The sequence below is a fragment of the Nomascus leucogenys genome, chromosome 15 (genome assembly GCF_006542625.1).
Source record: "Nomascus leucogenys isolate Asia chromosome 15, Asia_NLE_v1, whole genome shotgun sequence".
Classification (NCBI taxonomy): Eukaryota; Metazoa; Chordata; class Mammalia; order Primates; family Hylobatidae; genus Nomascus; species Nomascus leucogenys.
In genome coordinates, this window is record NC_044395.1 from 95237100 (window position 1) to 95259544 (window position 22445).

The 22445-nt window shown below is 36.0% G+C and overlaps 1 protein-coding gene across 7 annotated transcripts in view; it reads left to right on the forward strand.

The window, feature by feature from the left end:
* The window catches only part of PDHX (pyruvate dehydrogenase complex component X), a 180808-nt gene that overhangs the window by 53176 nt on the left and 105187 nt on the right, over window positions 1-22445 (forward strand). For 5 of the 7 annotated variants that reach the window (XR_004033696.1, XR_004033697.1, XR_004033695.1 and 2 more), the window contains exons 8-10: window positions 5985-6043; window positions 11265-11423; window positions 16836-16900. Coding sequence is in view for 3 of the 7 variants with exons in the window: in XM_030829742.1 (XP_030685602.1) it covers window positions 5985-6043; window positions 11265-11423; window positions 16836-16900 (283 nt within the window). In the remaining 4 variants the exon portion in view is untranslated. Of the gene's footprint in view, window positions 1-5984; window positions 6044-11264; window positions 11424-16835; window positions 16901-19393; window positions 20448-22445 lie in introns of those variants that run through there. The other 2 variants (XM_003254407.4, XM_003254406.4) reach the window with 1 other exon arrangement.

The window sequence follows — 22445 nt, forward strand, 5'->3', positions numbered from 1 at the left end:
TGAATTATCTTTAAGCACTGCTTTAGCTATATCCCACAAATGTTGATTTTTTTTTTTTTTCTTTTTGAGACAAGGTCTTGCTCTGTCACCCAGGCTGGAGTGCAGTGGTGCGATCTCAGTTCACTTCAACCACCGCCTCCTGGGTTCAAATGATTCTCACGCCTCAGTGCCCTGAGTAGCTAGGATTACAGGCACAAACCACCATGCCTGGGTAATTTTTTGTATTTTTACTAGAGACAGGGTTTCAGCATGTTGGCCACGCTGGTCTCAAACTCCTGGCCTCAAGTGATCCACTCACCTAGGCCTCCCACAGTGCTGAAATTACAGGCGTGAGCCACCACGCCTGGCATTATTTTTCCTTTTATTTAATTAAAAATGTTTTCTCATTTATTTCTTTTGTGATTTCTTTGATCAATGAGTTATTTATAAGTATGCACTTAATTTCAAAATATTTGAGGACTATTGATTTCTCTTTTATGATTTCTAGCTTAACTCCATTGTGTTTAGAGAACACACTTTATATGATTTCAGTTTTCTTAAATTTGTTGATATTTATTTTATATTTATAGTATGGTCTATCTTGGTATGTGTTCTTGAAAAGAATTTTTTTATTTTTGCAAGGGAATGTTCTATAAATGTCAGGCCAAGCTGGTTAATAGTGTTGTTTATGTCTTTTGAGAGCAGTGTTGATATTCCTCATTATAATTGTTTATTTGTAGTTTCTCCTTTCAGCTCTGTCAGTTTTTGCTTCATGTATCCTGAATATCTATTATTGGCCACATACACAGTTAGGAATTTTGTTTTCTTGAACAGACCAGTCATTATGTCATGTCCTTATCTATTCCTTGTAATATTCCTTATCCTCAAGCCTTCTTTATCACATCTGTAGCCACTACAGATTTCTTTGACTCATGTTTCTATATCTTTTTGCATCTTTTTACTTTTTAAATGTAAATATGTTTATTTAAATAGGTTTCTTGAAGGCAGCATGTAGTTGGTTCTTGCTATTTTATCCAATTATTTAGTCTCTTAAGATGTTTAGACCACTCACATTTAATGGGATAGTTGGATTTAAATCTACCATTTTGTTCTTTCTTTGCATTCTCTTTGTCCCACCTCTTTTATTCTCTTTCCTTATCTTTTTGGTTATTTATTTTGTTATCTTTCTATTGTATTTCTTCATTTTATCTTCTTTTTTCTCTTCTTATCTGTCTTTGCAATGGTTTTCTTAGGGTTTACAATATAATTCTTTAATTTATCACAGCCTGGCTTCAAATTGTATTATACTCCACTCCATGTTTAATATAAGAACCTCATAACTATATACTTGCATTTCCTCCCTCTCATATTTTGTACTGCTGTTGTCATATTTTACTTCTGTATTATGATGTAAGCCCCAGAATACATGTTTAATGTTTTTTGCTTTAGCAAATCAGCTCCTTTGGAGTTTTAAAATGAGGGAAAAAGTGTCTTTTATATTTATCTGTACTTTTTTTCATTTCTTTGTATAGAATTAAAGTGCTGTCTGCTATTGGACTTCTTCTACACAAAGAACTTCCTTTAATGCTTCTTATAGTACAGATTAACTGACAATAAATTTTCTGTTTTTGTCTGAAAAAGTCTATTTTGTCTTTCACATTTTTCCTTTTTAAAACAATTTTTTAAATTGTAGTTGAATATATAACATGAGTCTTACCATTTTCAGTGTACAGTTAGTTCGTTGACATTAAGTACATTTACATTGTTTGCAACCATTACCACCATTCATCTACAGAACGTTTTTCATCCTGCAAAATGGAAACTCTGTGTACTCTTCATTCCTCTTTCCCACCACCCCTGACAACCACCATTCTTCTTTCTGTTCCTATAAGTTTGATGATTCTAAGTACATCATATTAGTGGGATCATATAGTACTTGTCCTTTTGTGACTGGCTTATTCCACTTGGCATTATGTCTTCAGGGTTCATGCATGTTGCAGAATGTATCAAAATTTCCTTTTTAAGGCTGAACAATGTTCCATTGTATGTATATACCCTACTTTGTTAATTCATGTGTTAATGGATAAATACATTAGGTTGTTTTTACCTTTTGGCTATTACGAATGATACTGCTATGAACATGGCTGTACAAATATCTCTTTGTGTCTCTGTTTTCAAATATTTTAGGTATATCCCCAGAAGTGGAATTACTGGACTATATGATAATTCTATTTTTAATTTTTTGAGGAGCTACCATACTGTTTTCCTTAGTGGCTGTGCCATTTTGCATTCCCACTAATGGCGCACCAATGGGTCAGGCATGATGGCTCATCCCTGTAATCCTAGCACTTTGGGAGGCTGAAGACAGGGGTTTGAGACCTGCCTGGGAAACAGAACAAAACCCTGTCTCTACCAAAAAATTGAAAAACTAGTCAGGCAGATGGCATATGCCTGTAGTCCTAGGTACTTGGGAGATTGAGGTGGGAGGATTGCTTGAGCCCAGGAGTTGGAGGTTACAGTGAGCTATAATTGTACTACTTCATTCCAGCCTGGCTGATAGAGCAAGACCTATCTCCAAAAACAAAAATGAAGTGCACAAAGGTTGAAATTTCTCCACATTTTTGCCAATACTTGTTATTTTCTGTTTTTTGATAGTAGTCACCCTAATGGATATATCTTCATCATTTTTAAGAAGTATTTTTGCTGGATATAGATTTTTCAGTTAATAGGGTTTTTGTTTCAGTTCTTTAAATAAAGATACTATTTCTTTATTTTCTGTCTTAGAATGTCTGCTGCCATTCTTAATATTTGTTCTGTTGTATATGATGTTTTCCCCCTGTCTGGTTGCTTTCAGGATTTTCTCCATTACCAATTTGGCTATTGTATGCCTAGATTTTTTTTTTCTATTGTATTTACTGTTTGGGTTTCTCTCAGCTTCTTAGATGTATGGTTTGTTGTCTACCTTTAATTGTGAAACATTTCCAGTTATTTTTAATGATATCTTCTGTTCCATGTGGTTTCTCTTTGGGGCTCCAATTTTAAATGTTAGACTTTTTGAATTGTCCAAAACTCTTAAATGTTCTATTCTTTTTGTTCATTCTTTTTTCTCTTTATGTTTCATATTGGATAATTTTTGTTTACCTAGCTTCAAGTTCACTGATTTCTTAGCTGTGTCTGCAAAGCTTAGCAAAATATATATTTTTTATCTTGTCAGCATGGATTTTCCCCTCTGGATTTCCAGTTGAATGTTTTTTTAGTTTCCATTTCTCTGCTGCTAGTCGCCGTCGGTTTATGCACGTCGTACCATACTCTGCCCTCTTTACTCCTGTATTCTGACAGTGGGTATTTACTTCCTGTGTTTGTCTCTCCTCTGAGTGGATTATCACTCTTTGGCATTCAGTTCACCTGTTTGCTTTGTAACCTCCGCTCCCTAATGGGCTCAAGAAAAGTTATGATTTTGTAATTTATCCTGCTTTTTCTTTCACCCTGTCAGGATGGGAACAGCTTTCTTTTGCAACTTTCTACATCTCAGGTGAAAGCAGGACTTTTATCAGTTTATATACAGAGTTTCAAAATTTCATATAAAGACAACTTGAGAGCTTTTAAAAGTTCAAGGAACTAAATGGAAAGCTATTTTAAAGAAAGTGATAAGTACCTAAAAAATGAACCCTGGAAGCACTCCTGTAGTTCTCAGATCATACTTGCTTAGTCATGATATAGAGGTTAATATGGGAATCACTTTCCTGTTTTGTTACTCTAATAAGGCAGAAAACAGTAATATTTCAGAGGAGATATGAATTAGTTTATTATCTTTGCATGGTCCAGTTTTGGTACACCCTTGTAATTAGGAATTTTCTTAAAAATCTTTACACCCCACGTTATCTATCTTCACTCCTCTTTCTCATATAAAGTTACAATATATAACATTCTATATGCATGCTTCACAGTTTGCTTTTCTGTCTCAACAATCTGTAAATGAGAATGTTTGATATTACCTTACAAACTGTTTTCTACTCAGTAAATGTAACAACATCTCCTTTCAATATGCTTGGAAAATCTCCATTATAAAGAGTTAAAAATAAAGGAATTCAAAGAGAAACCTACTTTACACATGTTAGATTTGAGATGCTTGTTAGCGATGCAAGTAGAAATTTTATGTGAGAAATTGGATATACAAGTCTGAAGCCTCAGTATCTCAGAATTAGAGGTAGAATTTGGAAGAGTCATCATTATATAAATGGTATCAAAACCTTGGAATTGGAACTGGAACTTCCAGACTGGGGAGATGCCAACATTGAGAGGAAAGGAATAAAAAATGAGTGAGTGGGCAGAAAGTGGAAGAAAACCAGAGATAGAGCAGTAAACAAAAGCTTACATGATTTCTGCTGTCCCCGGGGCTTACATTCTAGTTGGAGGAGACAAACACTATTATATGTCAGATGGTGAAAGTGCTGAGGAGAAAAAGAAAGGATAAGGAGACAAAGTAACTAGGGGTGCTTTTTCAAAAGGGAAGCGAGGGAAGCCCCTCTGACAAGGCGATAATTTAGATACGGCCTGAGAAAACAGAGTGAGCCACATAGGTATGTGACATAGGAGCCAGTAAAAGAATATATTTCATTCAACTCAAGAATGTTCCTAAATGTTGGAGTATGCTGAATACAGAATTTTAAGTGAGGACTGCGGACTTAGTGGTAGGTTTGGGGGTCATTAGCTGGCAGATGGTTTTAGAAGTCTTCACTGTGAATACCTGTGGGTAAGTAGATAAAGTGAGGAGAAGGCTGAGAGAGCCATGAAAGGTAAGCAGAGTAAGTTCATGAACTGTTATATTTGAATTTGTACAGACCAAATCTTTCTGTGTGGTTATCATTAAAAGCCTGTAAGCACTGTAAGTCCATTTATATTTCTATTCCTAAAGGGGGTTTAAGCAAAAATGTTTATATATTTCTGGAATTCTGAATTAGAGGAGCTTTGATACTTTGCAGCTGACAGTTATCGTGACAGTTTGACAGTATTTAGGTTTATGGTAATTCATCTAATCCCTTTCTGAAGTCTCCAGGATGCCTGTGGAATGAGCTGTTATTCACCTAAAATTCCGTGATACTTTAATAATAGGATAGGTTTTTTGCTACGTACCATTGACTAGATCTGGATCTTAAAGTCTTTTTCTATAAGCTCTTGCAAGAAAGAATCAAGTGTTGTTTACATTTTCCAACACTATTATACCCAGTGGCAAATGCAAAGACATAAACAAATACTTTAGTTATGATCAGCTCTGTAGGAAGTGGGAGGACCCCAGCTTTATTTTAAAATCAGTATGTATACTGGAAAGAAATTGATTCAAATGCATTCACTGTAAAACTATGGATGGAGAACCTCATTTTATTAATCACACTAGGACCTATGCCAGCATTGCTTCATCTTTGGCTTTTGTTATATCCTGTTTTGTTAAGTTAAAAAGCAGTTAAATTTTTTTTCACCTACACCTCATTAGTAAAAAGAAATTTTCGAACACTTTCCCATATGTGTATATATAACTGTTTATATAAAGTACCTACGTGTATCACTGTTCTAGTATAATCAATATATTATAAAGCATACAGAGAATAAGGGTATTTGAAAAGAACAAGGAAGAAAACGAATCATCTTGTGCACACACCACAGGGAGACCATTTGTCTTTTTCGAGACATAGGAGTTAGTTCTTTTTTTCTGATTATGTTTGTAATGGGTCCTTCAGGTTCTTGTGTATGATATCTAAGCAATTTAAAAAATTGATAACCAAGGCCCAGAAGTAAACTTACATTCATGGTTAATATTATTTATCCAGGACCTCATATAATGCAAGTTTTTCTAATCACGGGAACCTTACTGACTAAGCAAACAAAAGCCTGTAATTTTTTATCATTGTTTGTCAGTACATTCCATAATTTACAAGTTTGAAGTTGTAATGGTCAATGTTAAAGTTATATTAGGAATACTAATTTTACTAAGCTTATTTTTCTTTCAGATGACATTAAAGTATCAGTAAATGATTTCATCATCAAGGCAGCAGCTGTTACCCTTAAAGTAAGTAGCAGACTTCAAATGATTTTGTCTTCTTAAGTAGTTTCATGTCGTGGAATTTTTACAACGACAAATAGAACTCTTATTTTTAAATCACAAAAATTTTATAATTGTCTTGCTAAAAATATCCTATCATTTGATCTCCCTCATTTTACTAATGAAGAAACTGTAAATCAAAAGGGCTCACAATGAATACGAGCAGAATAAAAACCATTTATTCTAGGCATTAGAGATAGAGCAGTAAACAAAAGCTTACATGATTTCTGCTGTCCCCGGGGCTTACATTCTAGTTGGAGGAGACAAACACTATTATATGTCAGATGGTGAAAGTGCTGAGGAGAAAAAGAAAGGATAAGGAGACAAAGTAACTAGGGGTGCGTTTTCAAAAGGGAAGCGAGGGAAGCCCCTCTGACAAGGCGATAATTTAGATACGGCCTGAGAAAACAGAGTGAGCCACATAGGTATGTGGTAAAAGTGCATTCCACACAGAGGGACCAGCAAACACCAAGCCTGCAAGCAGAGGATCGCATTAACCAAAGATGTGGTGCTGAGGGTGGAATGTGCCTAGAGTGGAGAGGGTGGGAGATAAGATTTAAATAACAGTGGGAGAGCATGAAGGGGAACCCAAGTACGTGAGGCCTTGTTGGACATGGTGAGGACTAGGGATTTTATTATGGGTGAGAAGGAAGCCTTTGGAGGGTTTTGAACAAATAACTAATGTGATCTAACTTATACTTTAGAAACGAAAAGGACAGGCTGCCCTGGTTGCTGTGTAGAATATGGCCTGTGGAGAGGCAAGGGAGGAGACAATGAGCTCCCCTGGGAGGCTTTAGAAGATGACAGTGGCTTGGACAAATGTGGTAGCAAATGGAGCTAGGGTGAAGTGGAGATTTGGGTTATGTTTCAGAAGTAGAGCCAACAGGATTTGCTGATGGATTGGATATGGGGTGTGAGAAAGAGGAACAAGCATTTTGGCCCAAGCAATGGGAGGAATGAGTTTTCCATGTACTAAGATTAGGAAAACTGGGAGGGGTATAGCTTTGGGGTAAGGAATCTAGAGTTTGGTTTTAGATATGTTAAATTTGAGGAGCCTAACAGATATTCCAGTGGAGGTGGCAGGAAGGCAGGTGAACATATGAGCCTGCAGTTCAGTGGAGGTGATGTAAACCTAGCTGGCTGGAGATGTAAATCTAGAACCCAGGCTTCCTGCCTTCCTGCCTGGCACTATTTTTCATCATGCCTCCTTTCTGTAATGAGGCTATTTTCTGAGATCACTGCTTGTTAACAGACTGTATTTAAAGTACATTTATAATTAACTTGTTTTTATTTCTTGAAAAATACATTAATAAGGAGGGTTCCATGGTATAATGGTTAGCACTCTGGATTCTGAAAAATACATTAATACAGAACTTAAAAAGCATGCCTTTTCAGCATTATCTAATTATTCATATAACTTTTCTCTATTGATGAAATATTTTGAATTATATTAATGATTTAATAATTGACTATTATTGTGATTAATATCATTGTGAATCATTTTTGCACTCCTTAAATAAATCTCTAATGGGCATAAGCTATTTGTTAATATTTCATTGGATAATTTTTGTATCCAGAGTCATAAGTAGTTGTAATTTAAATTTTGTGCCAACATTATCAGACCTTTTTTCCCTAATCATTGGCTTCATTAAATGAATTTGGATCATTTCTTCTTCTCTTTCTTCTGTACACATTTCAATATTACAAAATTTTTTATATTTTCTAGTTTCATAGAATTCACCAGTAAAAATATCTGAACCTGCTTCTATTTTGAGGAGGGGATCTTGGCAGCTTTCCCCTTTTTTTTTTCAGCATAATTACTGATCTGTTTTCATTTTCAGCTTTTTTAAAAAATCAATTTTAAAAGCTTATATTTTCCCAGAAAATCACTCATTTAATTTAGATTCCCAAACTTACTAGCCTAGAGTCATTTAAATTTGTTTCTTATAATTATTTTATCCTCAGTGCCTGGGGTTATTCTGAACTCTATCTCACTTCTATTGCGTATTTTATATATTCTTAGCTTGTACTGTTTTGTTATGTATTTTTTTCCTTCATTTCCTTAGATTCATTTTGGTCAGAAAACTTGAATGTGTAATTCATTTTAATTTTTTTAATAAGGTTTAAGATAGTTTCTTTTTTTTTTTTTTTTTTTTTTTTGAGCAGCAGCAAGATTTATTGTGAAGAGCGAAAGAACAAAGCTTCCACAGAATGGAAGGGGACCCGAGCGGATTGCCCTAAGATAATAGATTTTTAATACAACTTTGACCATGTCCCATAAATCTTCTTTACATTTTGTAATTAAATTTATTTGCCAGATTTTCTTCATTCATGAGGGTTTTGTTTAGTTTCTCTTTTACTTTAGTGTTGTCTATGAAGAATTTCAGATCTTCTGAGGGTTTGGGACTTTATTCTTTTAACATAGTGATATTGTTGAATGAGTGAAGGAACTAAGCCTTAAAAGATGGAAAAATGGAAGAGCAATTGAAAAGCGATGTGAAGGTAGCCTTGAAATGGAAATGAGTGTAGCATGACAGTGAGCCAAGTGGAAAATTCATCTCAGGGGAGTGGTCACAAGTAAAATGGGATAGATAGAGTGGAATCAAATTGTATATTGCCATGCTTAAATGACATGCCAGGAGGCCTGGATCTTTTTCTTTAGAAAACAAAGAATCTTTGAGAACAGAAATTTGTTTTCAGTTTCTGTTTTTCAGCATCATTTTCACCTGTGATACAGGGCAACATTATTAATAGACAGGGTTTCCAGGCATTTTGTCATTTGATGGACTCTTTTTTTTATTATTATTATACTTTAAGTTTTAGGGTACATGTGCACAACATGCAGGTTAGTTACATATGTATACATGTGCCATGTTGGTGTGCTGCACCCAGTAACAAGTCATTTAACATTAGGTATATCTCCAAATGCTATCCTTCCCCTCTCCCCCAACCCCACAACAGGCCCCGGTGTGTGATGTTCCCCTTCCTGTGTCCATGTGTTCCCATTGTTCAATTCCCACCTTTGAGTGACAACATGCAGTGTTTGGTTTTTTGTCCTTGCGATAGTTTACTGAGAATGATGGTTTCCAGCTTCATCCATGTCCCTACAAAGGACATGAACTCATCATTTTTTATGGCTGCATAGTATTCCGTGGTGTATATGTGCCACACTTTCTTAATCCATTCTATCATTGTTGGACATGTGGGTTGGTTCCAAGTCTTTGCTATTGTGAATAGTGCTGCAGTAAACATACGTGTGCATGTGTCTTTATAGCAGCATGATTTATAGTCCTTTGGGTATATACCCAGTCATGGGATTGCCGGGTCAAATGGTATTTCTAGTTCTAGATCCCTGAGGAATCGCCACACTGACTTCCACAATGGTTGAACTAGTTTACAGTCCCACCAACAGTGTAAAAGTGTTCCTATTTCTCAACATCCTCTCCAGCACCGTTGTTTCCTGACTTTTTAATGATGGCCATTCTAACTGGTGTGAGATGGTATCTCATTGTGATTTTGATTTGCATTTCTCTGATGGCCAGTGATGATGAGTATTTTTTCATGTGTCTTTTGGCTGCATAAATGTCTTCTTTTGAGAAGTGTCTGTTCATATCCTTCGCCCACTTTTTGATGGGGTTGTTTGTTTTTTTCTTGTAAATTTGTTTAAGTTCATTGTAGATTCTGGCTATTAGCCCTTTGTCAGATGAGTAGATTGCAAAAATTTTCTCCCATTCTGTAGGTTGCCTGTTCACTCTGATGGTAGTTACTTTTGCTGTGCAGAAGCTCTTTAGTTTAGTTAGATCTCTATAGATGCAGAAAAGGCCTTTGACAAAATTCGACAATGCTTCCTGCTAAAAACTCTCAATAAATTAGGTATTGATGGGACAGATCTCAAAATAATAAGAGCTATCTATGGCAGACCCACAGCCAATATCATACTGAATGGGCAAAAACTGGAAGCATTCCCTTTGAAAACTGGCACAAGACAGGGATGCCCTCTCTCACTACTCCTATTCAACATAGTGTTGGAAGTTCTGGCCAGGGCAATTAGGCAGGAGAAGGAAATAAATGGTAGTCAATTAGGAAAAGAGGAAGTCAAATTGTCCCTGTTTGCAGATGACATGATTGTATATCTAGAAAACCCCATTGTCTCAGCCCAAAATCTCCTTAAGCTGATAGGCAACTTCAGCAAAGTCTCAGGATACAAAATCAATGTGCAAAAATCACAAGCATTCTTATACACCAATACCAGACAAACAGAGAGCCAAATCATGAGTGAACTCCCATTCACAATTGCTTCAAAGAGAATAAAATACCTAGGAATCCAACTTACAAAGGATGTGAAGGACCTCTTCAAGGAGAACTACAAACCACTGCTCAATGAAATAAAAGAGGATACAAACAAATGGAAGAACATTCCATGCTCATGGGTAGGGAGAATCAATATCGTGAAAATGGCCATACTGCCCAAGGTAATTTATAGATTCAATGCCATCCCCATCAAGCTACCAATGACTTTCTTCACAGAATTGGAAAAAACTACTATAAAGTTCATATGGAACCAAAAAAGAGCCCGCATTGCCAAGTCAATCCTAAGCCAAAAGAGCAAAGCTGGAGGCATCACGCTACCTGACTTCAAACTATACTACAAGGCTACAGTAACCAAAGCAGCATGGTACTGGTACCAAAACAGAGATATAGACCAACAGAACAGAAATCTCTTTTAAATAGGGAAGTAATGTATTGAGGGCCTGCTGATACATATCCCAGAGCTGGGCTAGAAAGTAAGGAATAATGTGATCTAATATTATTACCTGTTTCCACTCTCCTCCTTCCCCTCAAGATCATGTTCGTTATCATATGAAGTAGGAAGTACAACAGACATTAAATAACTTCTTGCAATCAGGAAAGAAAGCCCTTTTTTCCCCACCATGATATAAAGAGATCAAAACATGTACCTCGTCAGAATTTCTTCAAACTTGCTTCAAAAAGTGGTACATTTAAATATTCTTGGCAAACATAAAAGATAATTGGCACAGAACTCCAAACCATTTTTTTAAACCAAATTTTTATTTATTTCCTCTTACCTAGCTATGTTCACTTTGGAAAATGCACAATAATTTTATTTTTCTGTAACCGCCTCGGTCTAAAGCTGCTTTTTTAGTAACTTTTTTTTTTCTATTCCTAGCAAATGCCAGATGTTAATGTAAGCTGGGATGGAGAGGGCCCAAAGCAACTGCCATTTATTGACATTTCAGTGGCTGTGGCAACAGATAAAGGCTTACTTACACCAATCATAAAAGATGCTGCTGCTAAGGGTATCCAGGAAATTGCTGACTCTGTAAAGGTATGTCTTAAGAAAGAGTGTGCTTTCAAAATGTTAGCATATACTTTTGGATAATTGCTTTCTGATAAAGTCGTGACGTAATCTAGTGAAACTGTAATTTTTGTGTGTGTGAAGGGGAGAGTTATTTCATCAAGTGATTGTCACATATATATAGGTTTTTAAAGTTTTTATCCAAGTATGACCCATTGTAAGAAAATTTAATATTCAAAAATTGAGATAACATATAAATAAATTAGGGAACAACCTCATGCTAAAGACGACAAGCTTTATTTTCCAAAGTCCAGAATTCAACCATAAAGATGCTATATCAGGTAGGTTTTAAAGTTGAAGTTAAGCTGAAGCTATATTTCTATGGACCTCAATATTAATAACATTTTATTCTTAAAGTGTATTTACTTCTTTTCTAAAATTGAGACCGATAAAAGAACTTAGCGGCCCGGCGCCATGTCTCACGCCTGTAATGCCAGTGCTTTGGGAGGCCGAGGTGGGCGGATCACAAGGTCAGGAGGTTGAGACCAACCTGGCCAACGTGGTGTAACCCCATCTCTACTAAAAATACGAAAATTAGCTGAGTGTGGTGGCGCGTGCCTGTAATTCCAGCTACTCGGGAGGCTGAGGAACAAGAATCACTTTAACCCAGGAGGCAGAGGTTGCAGTGAGCCGAGATTGCGCCACTGTACTCCAGCCTGGCAACAGAATGAGACTCCATCTCAAAAGAGAAATGGACATAGTTTTCCAGAGGCAAAGTTACTTTGTTTTTTCAGGATTTCTTGAAAAGCAGTTTCTATAACTCCAATGTGTAGGAATCTTATTTCACCAAAAAATAGTACATCGAATAGGCAAGAACACAGGCAGTAGGGCAGCTTTGACAGCCTCAGTAATTTCCAAGGGTATTTTTTGACAGAGGTATCACAAGTCTCAAAGTGATTGTGTCAAAAATTTCTGATTCATTTGGGTAAGTGATTCTCTTTCCATTTGCCAAGGACCTGTTGTATGTATAGTGGTAGAACAATTTGTCTATTTATAAGGGAGATAAGAGGTAGAACGTAAGACTTCTTTGGGGAGCTGACAGTACATAAATGTGTAGACCTTCTTGCTCAAAAGAAATAAGTGCAAGTTAATCTGGTTTTAAAAGCATACCCATAAATACTGAGTTTACTTGGAATTTTAGAGGTAGATACAATTAAAGGTGAACCTACTAGAATCAATATTTTTAGGTCTTTCTTCACTCCTCTTTGAAAAGATTTGCAGAAAGTGTTTGATCGATAAAAATGCAATTGTTAATTGAAAAATGAGGCTGCACATGGTGGCTCATGCCTGTAATCCCAACACTTTGGGAGGCTGAGGCAGGCAGATCACTTGAGGTCAGGAATTTGAGACCAGCCTGGCCAACATGGCGAAACCCCATCTCTACTAAAAATACAACAATTAGCTGGGCATGGTGGCACACACCTATTATCTCAACTATTCGCATGGCTGAGGCATGAGAATTGCTTGAACCTGGGAGGCAGAGGTTGCAGTGAGCTGAGATCGTGCCATTGCACACCAGCCTGGATGACAGAGCAAGACACTGTATCCGAAAAAAAAAAAAAAAAAAGATAGCATTTATTTGGTCAGTTCAAAAGTCAAAGTAATAGAGATTGGTTTACTGAGATACAGTATGTTCCTTGTGTTTATCAAGTTTTCAGTGACAATGAGAATACTTGTGTCTGTGTTTTTGTGAAGGTTAAATGAGATTAAGTGTTGAAACAACCTGTAAAATATAAAGTACCGTTACAATGTTATGGAACTTTATTGTAGAGCTAGAATTTCCTTATTTTTATATACATTACATTTTAAAAATTAACCATTATAGGAAGATTTCCTTGATTCTGAGCAATTTACCAAATTTACTACTATAGTACATAACTCTTAAGTAGTTATGTTAGCTTTCTCTATTCCTTGCATCCTGAAGACTCTTAAGTTTAAGAGGTAAGGAGGCAGTCTCACCAACCTCTCAGTTGGGCCTCACAGCAATGGGAAGGGCAGTCATACCGCTTTGGAGTGTGGTGGTCTCTGGCGGGCGTTGGGCATTTCCTGTAACCCCCAGCAGGGACTCAGGGTTTGCTGAGCTCTGGCTGCCCGTTTGCTTCTCATTCTACCTGCTTCTCTTTCCCACCCTGCTCTCTTCACTCTTGTTCTTACGCTATGCCAGGCACTGGGCTAAGCGCTCCATTTAATTCTATTAACCCAGTACAATTGGAACCTTAACTTCTCCATGAAATTGAGGAGATTGAGTTTTAGTAACTTTGATAAATTTGTGTGATAGGAATTTTTCAGCTCCATTGTAATCTTATGGGACCACTGTCATATATTTATGTCTTTGTCTTAAGTGTCGTTATGCGGCACATGACTGTATGTATAGAGTTCAGTACTATCTGCCATTTCAGGCACCTACTGTGGGTCTTTGAAGTATCCCCTACAGATAAGGGGGGACTACTGTATGCAACTGGGAGAAAACAAGGGTTAAGAAAGAAGAGACCTGAGTCAAACGGGAGAGTACTTTGCCAAAGAAGCAGTGAAGATTCCCCGAGTAATGTTAGGTTGTGGTCTTAGCAAGTAGGCAGTGGATAAGAGAACCTGCAGCAGAGAAACCAAGGCTCTCTGCCTGGTGAGGCAGGAGCAGTCTTTTTGAGAAGACTGTGGGATCATGGACAGGTTGAGCTCTGGATTCTCACTAAGAGACATACTATCCAGTACACACTTCCCTCTGATCGTCACTTGGCTGGCTGTTTTTCATCATTGGCTTCTCAGTTCAGTTGCTAATTTCTTAGGCCTTCTGCAGCTTCCGTAGCTGAAATAGTTTTCTAACACTCTTTATCTCATTACCCTGTTTTATTGTCTTCATATGGTTTATTAGTCTTTGAAATTACCTTGTTTATTTATTTGTTCACCCTTCTGTGTTCCCTACTGTCTGATGTTCACTGTCCATTGCCATTTATCTAATTCTAGAAGAGTGCTTTGGATACAGTAGTTGCTTGGTGAATTTATTTTAAAACAAATTTCAGTAAAACCTGTTTCATTGAAATTAATTTTTCAAGAGTTTGTGGCTCTCTGCAGATTCATCCATGAACCCCAGGTTAAGAACATCTGTACTACGCATTTACTTCTTGACCCTCTGTAATCCCAAGGATGCCAGCGTGGGGGCTGTAGGCATACCCCAGCCAAGTTCAAGTTGGTATTCCTTGAATAAAGTAATGTAGTAACGCACCTTGGATCTCGTGTTATTCTTAATTCTTCATTACTTATAACAGTATTAAAAGGCAGAGGCAAAGTTTACCTTATAAGTACCCAGTAAATTTTTTGAATGAATTAGCAAGGCATTTGATGTATTGTAGAAATATTTAGTGGTCATTTTTTATTCTTTCAGCTGGATGCTTCAGGTAACATGTACTTTGATTTTGAGTCCACGTTGCCAGGAGATCCCAGTGATGATTACAGATTTACAAAACCAACGATCCTTCTCAGACTCCATACCTATTTCAGACTCTTACCAGAGTTCACTGACAGGAATTTCCTGTTGATGTATTTAGGATCTACAGAGTTTTTGTTTTTAGTATGTGTGCTTGCAATCTAGTTATTAAAATGATGGTTTTTCATTTGTTGCAGCGTGGTAATTCATCAGGATATGTTGAGATCATTTGCCTTTAAGAAATGCCTTTCAATGTTCATATATGTGTCTTTTCAAATCATGTGAACAATTACATTGCTTAAGGGAGGAAAAATGCTTTTGTAGATTATTCTCCCTCCCGTTATTCCAAGAACTGTATAAGTCAAAATTCATCTCATTTTTTACTTTGGATCCAAATAGTTTTATAAATAACCATATCCAAATCGCATACACCTGTAATTGTTTCTGTTGGCAGTAAGTTACAGTAATGTGTTTTTAGATTTTTGATATTTTTAAAGACTTTTAATTTTAAAAAATTAAATCATCTATGAGTTAAAGTTAGTTATCAACTATGATTGTAATAGTGCCTATGTTGCCTATGTAATACAAAATGTTAAGTAAACTCCACATTTATTTTATCTACCCAAATGACAGTGACCCCATTTTTCTGTACCCTTCCTCTTAATTCATTATTTATTTTTTATATATGATGACTCAACCTCTGTTCCCTTGCTTTTAAGCACTGAAAAATAAAAATTAACAGAAATGTGGTTAATTTCAAGTACAAGTGAGAGGAAAATTTAACTATTTAATGTGTCATCTGTCTTGTCTTCTGTAAGATTTTTAGAAATCGATATGGTCAAGAGTGATATGAATCAAGTACATCCTTATATTCCTTGTGGCAGTGTAAATTGGACTAGCTCATTCAGGAAATGATTTAGCTATAGGATCAAGAACCAAAAGTTGATTCTCTAGGGCACTATAATTCCACTTCTGAAAATTTACCTGAAATAATTCAGAAGAAACCATGAACCAAATTATAACACTGGGAAATAACCAAGTAAATTAGGCAGATGCATTCTTTAGGAACAAACATTAAAAAATCATTTCTGAAGGCTGACAACACAGAAGATACATATAATATTGAACAATTAAATATAAAATTTATTTTTTTATAACCATCGTGTGGGGTTGAGATTGTGGATAAAGAAGAAGCAAACTCTGAAAGATAAAAACGGAATGTTGGTTGTGGGATTGTGGGTATACTACTTTGGTTGCCATTGGATAATTTATTTAAAACACACAGATTGGCCAGGCATGGTGGCTCATACCTGTAATCCCACCACTTTGGGAGGCTGAGGTGGGTGGATCACTTGAGGTCAGGAGTTGGAGACCAGCCTGACCAACATGGTGAAACCCCATCTCTACTAAAAATATAAAAAATTAGCTGGGCGTGGTGGTGGGTGCCTGAAATCTCAGCTACTCAGGAGGCTGAGGCAAGACAATTGCTTGAACTTGGGAGATGGAGGTTGCAGTAGGCTATAATCACGCCACTGCACTCCAGCCAGGGCGACAGAGACTCCCTCTCAAAAAAAAAACTAAAACACACTAGATCGATCAGAATGGATTCTTATATTTTTTTCTTACCATAAAGTTTATAGGCAAAATAGAAAATTTCATTGTGCATATAGGAAACTCTAAAGCATTCTGCATAGTAATTGATGATACACAGGGTAATTCCCATATTTGAAAAATTGTTAAAGGAAGTGATTTTTCTAGAGTTTTGATTAACAGCTTTAGTTTCTTGAATTATCTGTGCTCTTGTTTGTTCTTATAATTAGAGAAAATTATTTTTATGTAGGTAACAAAATCAAATCAAGGCATATCAGTGATGAGAGTGTATGATGTACAAATATTTCAAGTGACAAGATCAACTGTATAACATTTTGTTGGTTGTCCTATTCTGTTTGTATTTTTCTCAGGCTCTATCAAAGAAAGCAAGAGATGGAAAATTGTTGCCTGAAGAATACCAAGGAGGATCTTTTAGGTAAAATTTAAACTCTTAATTATCTCTAGCATCAAACAGATAGATGTAAGACTTATGAAGTCCCTGTCAGCTTTTCATGTATCTGAAATATTTTTTAAAATTTAAGCTAAAAATACTTTATTCAGACAATAGAATATCTGAAAATATCTTCAGACTAGTCAGGCTTTCATATTAAAGCTAGTAGGAACCTATTAGTGTTGAACTAAACGTTCGTTGGACATTGACTAACGCGGAATGATAAATATTAATTATTCTTTAGTATCTGACCCCCCAATATTAATGTCTGTAATATTATATTGCTATGTGAAACAACCACTTATATATTATTGCAGCATATAATATTCTATTATATAAATATACCAGAATTCATTTTACTGTTGATGGGCATTTGTGTTGCTTCCAGTTCGGGGCTATTAAAAATTATGGTGCTATGAACATTCTTATTAGTGTCTTATGATGAATGTAGGTACATTTTTTGTTGTATAGACCTAAAAGTAGAATTCCTAAGTTAGAAGCTTTAGCAGCTACTACCAAACAATTTTCCAAATGGTTATACAAATTTACACCTCCACCAGCAGTCCTGAAAATTCCCATTTTTCCACATTCTTGCCAGTTTATGTTAGGTTTTAAATTTTAACAATTCTTAGGGTGTGTAGTGGTACTCTTTGTAGGGAAATGCAAATTAGTGATGTTGAGTACTTTTCACTCATCAGCCGTTTGGGTATCTGGTAATTCATGAGATAAAGTACCCATTGCAGTCTGGTGTCCATTTAAAAAAATGATATATAGTTCTTATTTCCTGATACACAGACCTTTGTAGGATATATATTGTTTCAAATAGCTTTCACACTCTGTGACTTGCCTTTGGGACTCTCTCGGTGATTTTTTTAGATGAATGGAAGTTCTGAGTTTTAATGAATTCCTGTTTATCAGAATTTTTCTTTATAGTTGGTACTGTTCGTTTTCTGTTAGGAATTTTTGCCTATCCCAGAATCATGAAGTTACTCTTCCGTGTTATATTCTAAAAGCATTTATGTTACTTTTCACATGTAGATCACAGTTCAACTGAAATTTGATTTTGTATAAAATGTGAAGTTTAAAGTTCTCTTTTTTCCCCATATGGATACTAAATTTACACAGCATCATGTATTGAATATTGATTTCTCGTTTTTCACAGCATTGAAAAGGTGATTATATATGTGTTGGTCTGGTTCTGTGCTATTTTTTTCCACTGGCCTGTTTGTCTATCCTTTGTTTACTACCACCAAGCTACAACTCTTCATAGCTGGTAATGAAGTCTTCTAATTTTGTTCACCCTCAAGATTGTCTTCTGGCTTTTTGTATTTCCAAATAAATTGCCATTTTTCACACACACACACACACACACACACACACACACCTTGCTGGTATCTTGATTAGGATTGCATTCTTTTGATGATGTGAGAATTGGCATCCTTACAGTATTGAGTCTTCTAACCTGTGAATATGGCAGAAACCATTGTGTATTCAGTTCTTTGATTTCTTTCAGTTATGTTTTATAATTTTCTATGTAGAGGTCTTATATATGTTTCATTAGATTTATTCTTTGGTATTTGTTTTTTGATACTATTATAAATGGTATTGTTTTAAATTTTTATTTTCTAATTATAGCAACTTGTATGTAGAGTCATGTGCCACTTTATGATGGGGATATGAGAAATGCATTGTTAGGCAGTTTCATCATGCAAACATCATAGAATGTACTTACGCAAGCCTAAATGGTACATGCTGCTACACACCTTAGCTGTATGATATAGCCAGTTGCTCCTAGACTACAAACCTATACAGCATGTTACTCTACTGAATACCGTAAGCAGTTGTGACACAATGATGAGTATTTGGGTATCTAAACATATCTAAACATTTTACAAATGTACAGTAAAAATGTAAAAAGTAAAACATGGTACACCTGTTTAGGGCACTTACCGTGAATGGAGCTTGCAAGACTAGAAGTTGCTCTGGATCAATCAGTGAATGAGTGAAGGCTTAGGACATCACTATACACTACTGTAGACTTTATAAACACTGTACACTTCGGCTACACTTAATTTATTTTTAAAATAAAGTAATTGCAATATGATGTTACGACAGCTGTGATGCCACTAGGCAACAGAAATTCCTGAGCTCCATTATAATCTTATAAGACCACCATTGTATATGTGATCCTTCGTTATGTGGGACATGACTGGATATAAAATGGATTGTTATATTGACCTTTTATCTGATGACTTAACTAAATTTACTTATTAATTTTACTAGTTATCTATAGTCTTATTTTTCCTATGTACACAGTTAATTTATTTGTTAATACTAAATGTTTCCTTTTTTCATTACTCATGTATTTTTTTCTTGCCTTACTACACTGCCTAGTAAAATACATAAAATATGTGCTTCACGGAAAGGCGACTTTGATTAAGGACATGCCTCCTTCAGAGCTTTTTCTTTTCCCCCTAGTATTTCCAACTTAGGGATGTTTGGCATCGACGAATTTACTGCAGTGATTAACCCTCCTCAGGCCTGCATTTTGGCGGTTGGGAGGTTCCGACCTGTGCTGAAGCTCACTGAGGATGAAGAGGGAAATGCCAAACTGCAGCAGCACCAGCTCATAACAGTCACAATGTCAAGTGACAGTCGAGTGGTTGATGACGAACTGGCAACCAGGTTTCTTAAAAGTTTTAAAGCAAACCTAGAGAATCCTATCCGACTTGCCTAGTTCTCAAAGATAAGAAGTTGGTGTTCAGCTTAGTTGATTCAGTAGTTGTTACCAAGAAACATATGTTATAGGAAAACAACTTGGTATTTAAGTGTGAAGTGGATGAAATGTTAATTTAAGGTGAAAGCATTTGACCCAGGGTGTCTTCATCTTCTATTTGGGTTTAATGTTATAGAAATAAATGATGATAAACTCTAACTAATAAAGGAAAGAGAATATTTGGTTACTCAGATCCATTTTTAACCCCTGGTGCTGTATAAAGAGAATATTAAACTAGATGTAAATCAAAGTATATGTTTGGCTCACTTGAGCATTTTGGAATATTTGAGAATGTATGATACATGTAAAATTAAAAAAATATTAGAACTCTACCATAATTGTGTTGAAGGTAGAAGTGATCTTCAAAGAGATGGCCATTAACTTAGCAGTGGGACCTCACTTTTACAAGCACTGCTCTAGATATACTTGAAGAATATAATCCGTACAGAAGTTTATTCTGGATAATAAATAAATAAGGATCACACTGTATTAGGGGTTATGGCAACATTATTGAATTTTTTATGTACATAAAGCCATATGTTTAGGGTGGTTTCTATCGGTCTTGTTTTTCACTTATATATCACTGTGAACTTCTAAAGAGAGAGGATACAAGAAGCATGAGTGAAAAGAATGACATTTCAAAAAAATGGTTCAATGAAAAACTATAGCTAAAATATGTAAACCTTTCTAGGTAAACCACTTGCCTTCATCTTGAGTCGGAATATATTTAAATAAATTGTGTTATCTCTTGCCAAACATTTTGTTAGTGTTTATTTAAAAAACAAAATGTTGTTTCTTAATGCATTTAAATCAGTTTTGTATTGTGCAGTAAAATGTGAGAAAATATAAACATTTCTATTGTATTTTATTTTATTTCTTATTTTATTATTATACTTTAGGATTTAGGGTACATGTGCACAATGTGCAGGTTTGTTACATATGTATCCATGTACCATGTTGGTTTGCTGCACCCATTAACTCGTTGTTTAGCATTAGGTATATCTCCTAATGCTGTCCCTCCCCCCTCCCCCCACCCCACAACAGTCCCCGGAGTGTGATGTTCCCCTTCCTGTGTCCATGAGTTCTCATTGTTCATTTCCCACCTATGAGTGAGAACATGTGGTGTTTGGTTTTTTGTCCTTGCGATAGTTTACTGAGAATGATGGTTTCCAGTTTCATCCATGTCCCTACAAAGGACATGAACTCATCATTTTTATGGCTGCATAGTATTCCATGGTGTATATGTGCCACATTTTCTTAATCCAGTCTATCGTTGTTGGACATTTGGGTTGGTTCCGTCTTTGCTATTGTGAATAGTGCCGCAATAAACATACATGTGCATGTGTCTTTATAGCAGCATGATTTATAGTCCTTTGGGTATATACCCAGTCATGGGATGGCTGGGTCAAATGGTATTTCTAGTTCTAGATCCCTGAGGAATCGCCATACTGACTTCCACAATGGTTGAACTAGTTTACAGTCCCACCAACAGTGTCAAAGTGTTCCTATTTTTCCACATCCTCTCCAGCACCTGTTGTTTCCTGACTTTTTAATGATGGCCATTCTAACTGGTGTGAGATGGTATCTCATTGTGGTTTTGATTTGCATTTCTCTGATGGCCAGTGATGATGAGCATTTTTTCATGTGTTTTTTGGCTGCATAAATGTCTTCTTTTGAGAAGTGTCTGTTCATATCCTTTGCCCACTTTTTGATGGGGTTGTTTGTTTTTTTCTTGTAAATTTGTTTGAGTTCATTGTAGATTCTGGATATTAGCCCTTTGTCAGATGAGTAGGTTGCAAAAATTTTCTCCCATTCTGTAGGTTGCCTGTTCACTCTGATGGTAGTTTCTTTTGCTGTGCAGAAGCTCTTTAGTTTAATTAGATCCCATTTGTCAATTTTGGCTTTTGTTGCCATTGCTTTTGGTATTTTAGACATGAAGTCCTTGCCCACGCCTATGTCCTGAATGGTATTGCCTAGGTTTTCTTCTAGGGTTTTTATGGTTTTAGGTCTAACATGTAAGTCTTTAATCCATCTTGAATTAATTTTTGTATAAGGTGTAAGGAAGGGATCCAGTTTCAGCTTTCTACATATAGCTAGCCAGTTTTCCCAGCACCATTTATTAAATAGGGAATCCTTTCCCCATTGCTTGTTTTTGTGAGGTTTGTCAAAGATCAGATAGTTGTAGATATGCGGCATTATTTCTGAGGGCTCTGTTCTGTTCCATTGATCTATGTCTCTGTTGTGGTACCAGTACCATGCTGTTTTGGTTACTGTAGCCTTGTAGTATAGTCTGAAGTCAGGTAGCGTGATGCCTCCAGCTTTGTTCTTTTGGCTTAGGATTGACTTGGCGATGCGGGCTCTTTTTTGGTTCCATATGAACTTTAAAGTAGTTTTTTCCAATTCTGTGAAGAAAGTCATTGGTAGCTTGATGGGATGGCATTGAATCTATAAATTACCTTGGGCAGTATGGCCATTTTCATAATACTGATTCTTCCAACCCATGAGCATGGAATGTTCTTCCATTTGTTTGTATCCTCTTTTATTTCATTGAGCAGTGGTTTGTAGTTCTCCTTGAAGAGGTCCTTCACATCTCTTGTAAGTTAGATTCCTAGGTATTTTATTCTCTTTGAAGCAATTGTGAATGAGAGTTCACTCATGATTTGGCTCTCTGTTTGTCTGTGATTGGTGTACAAGAATGCTTGTGATTTTTGCACGTTGATTTTGTATCCTGAGACTTTGCTGAAGTTGCTAATC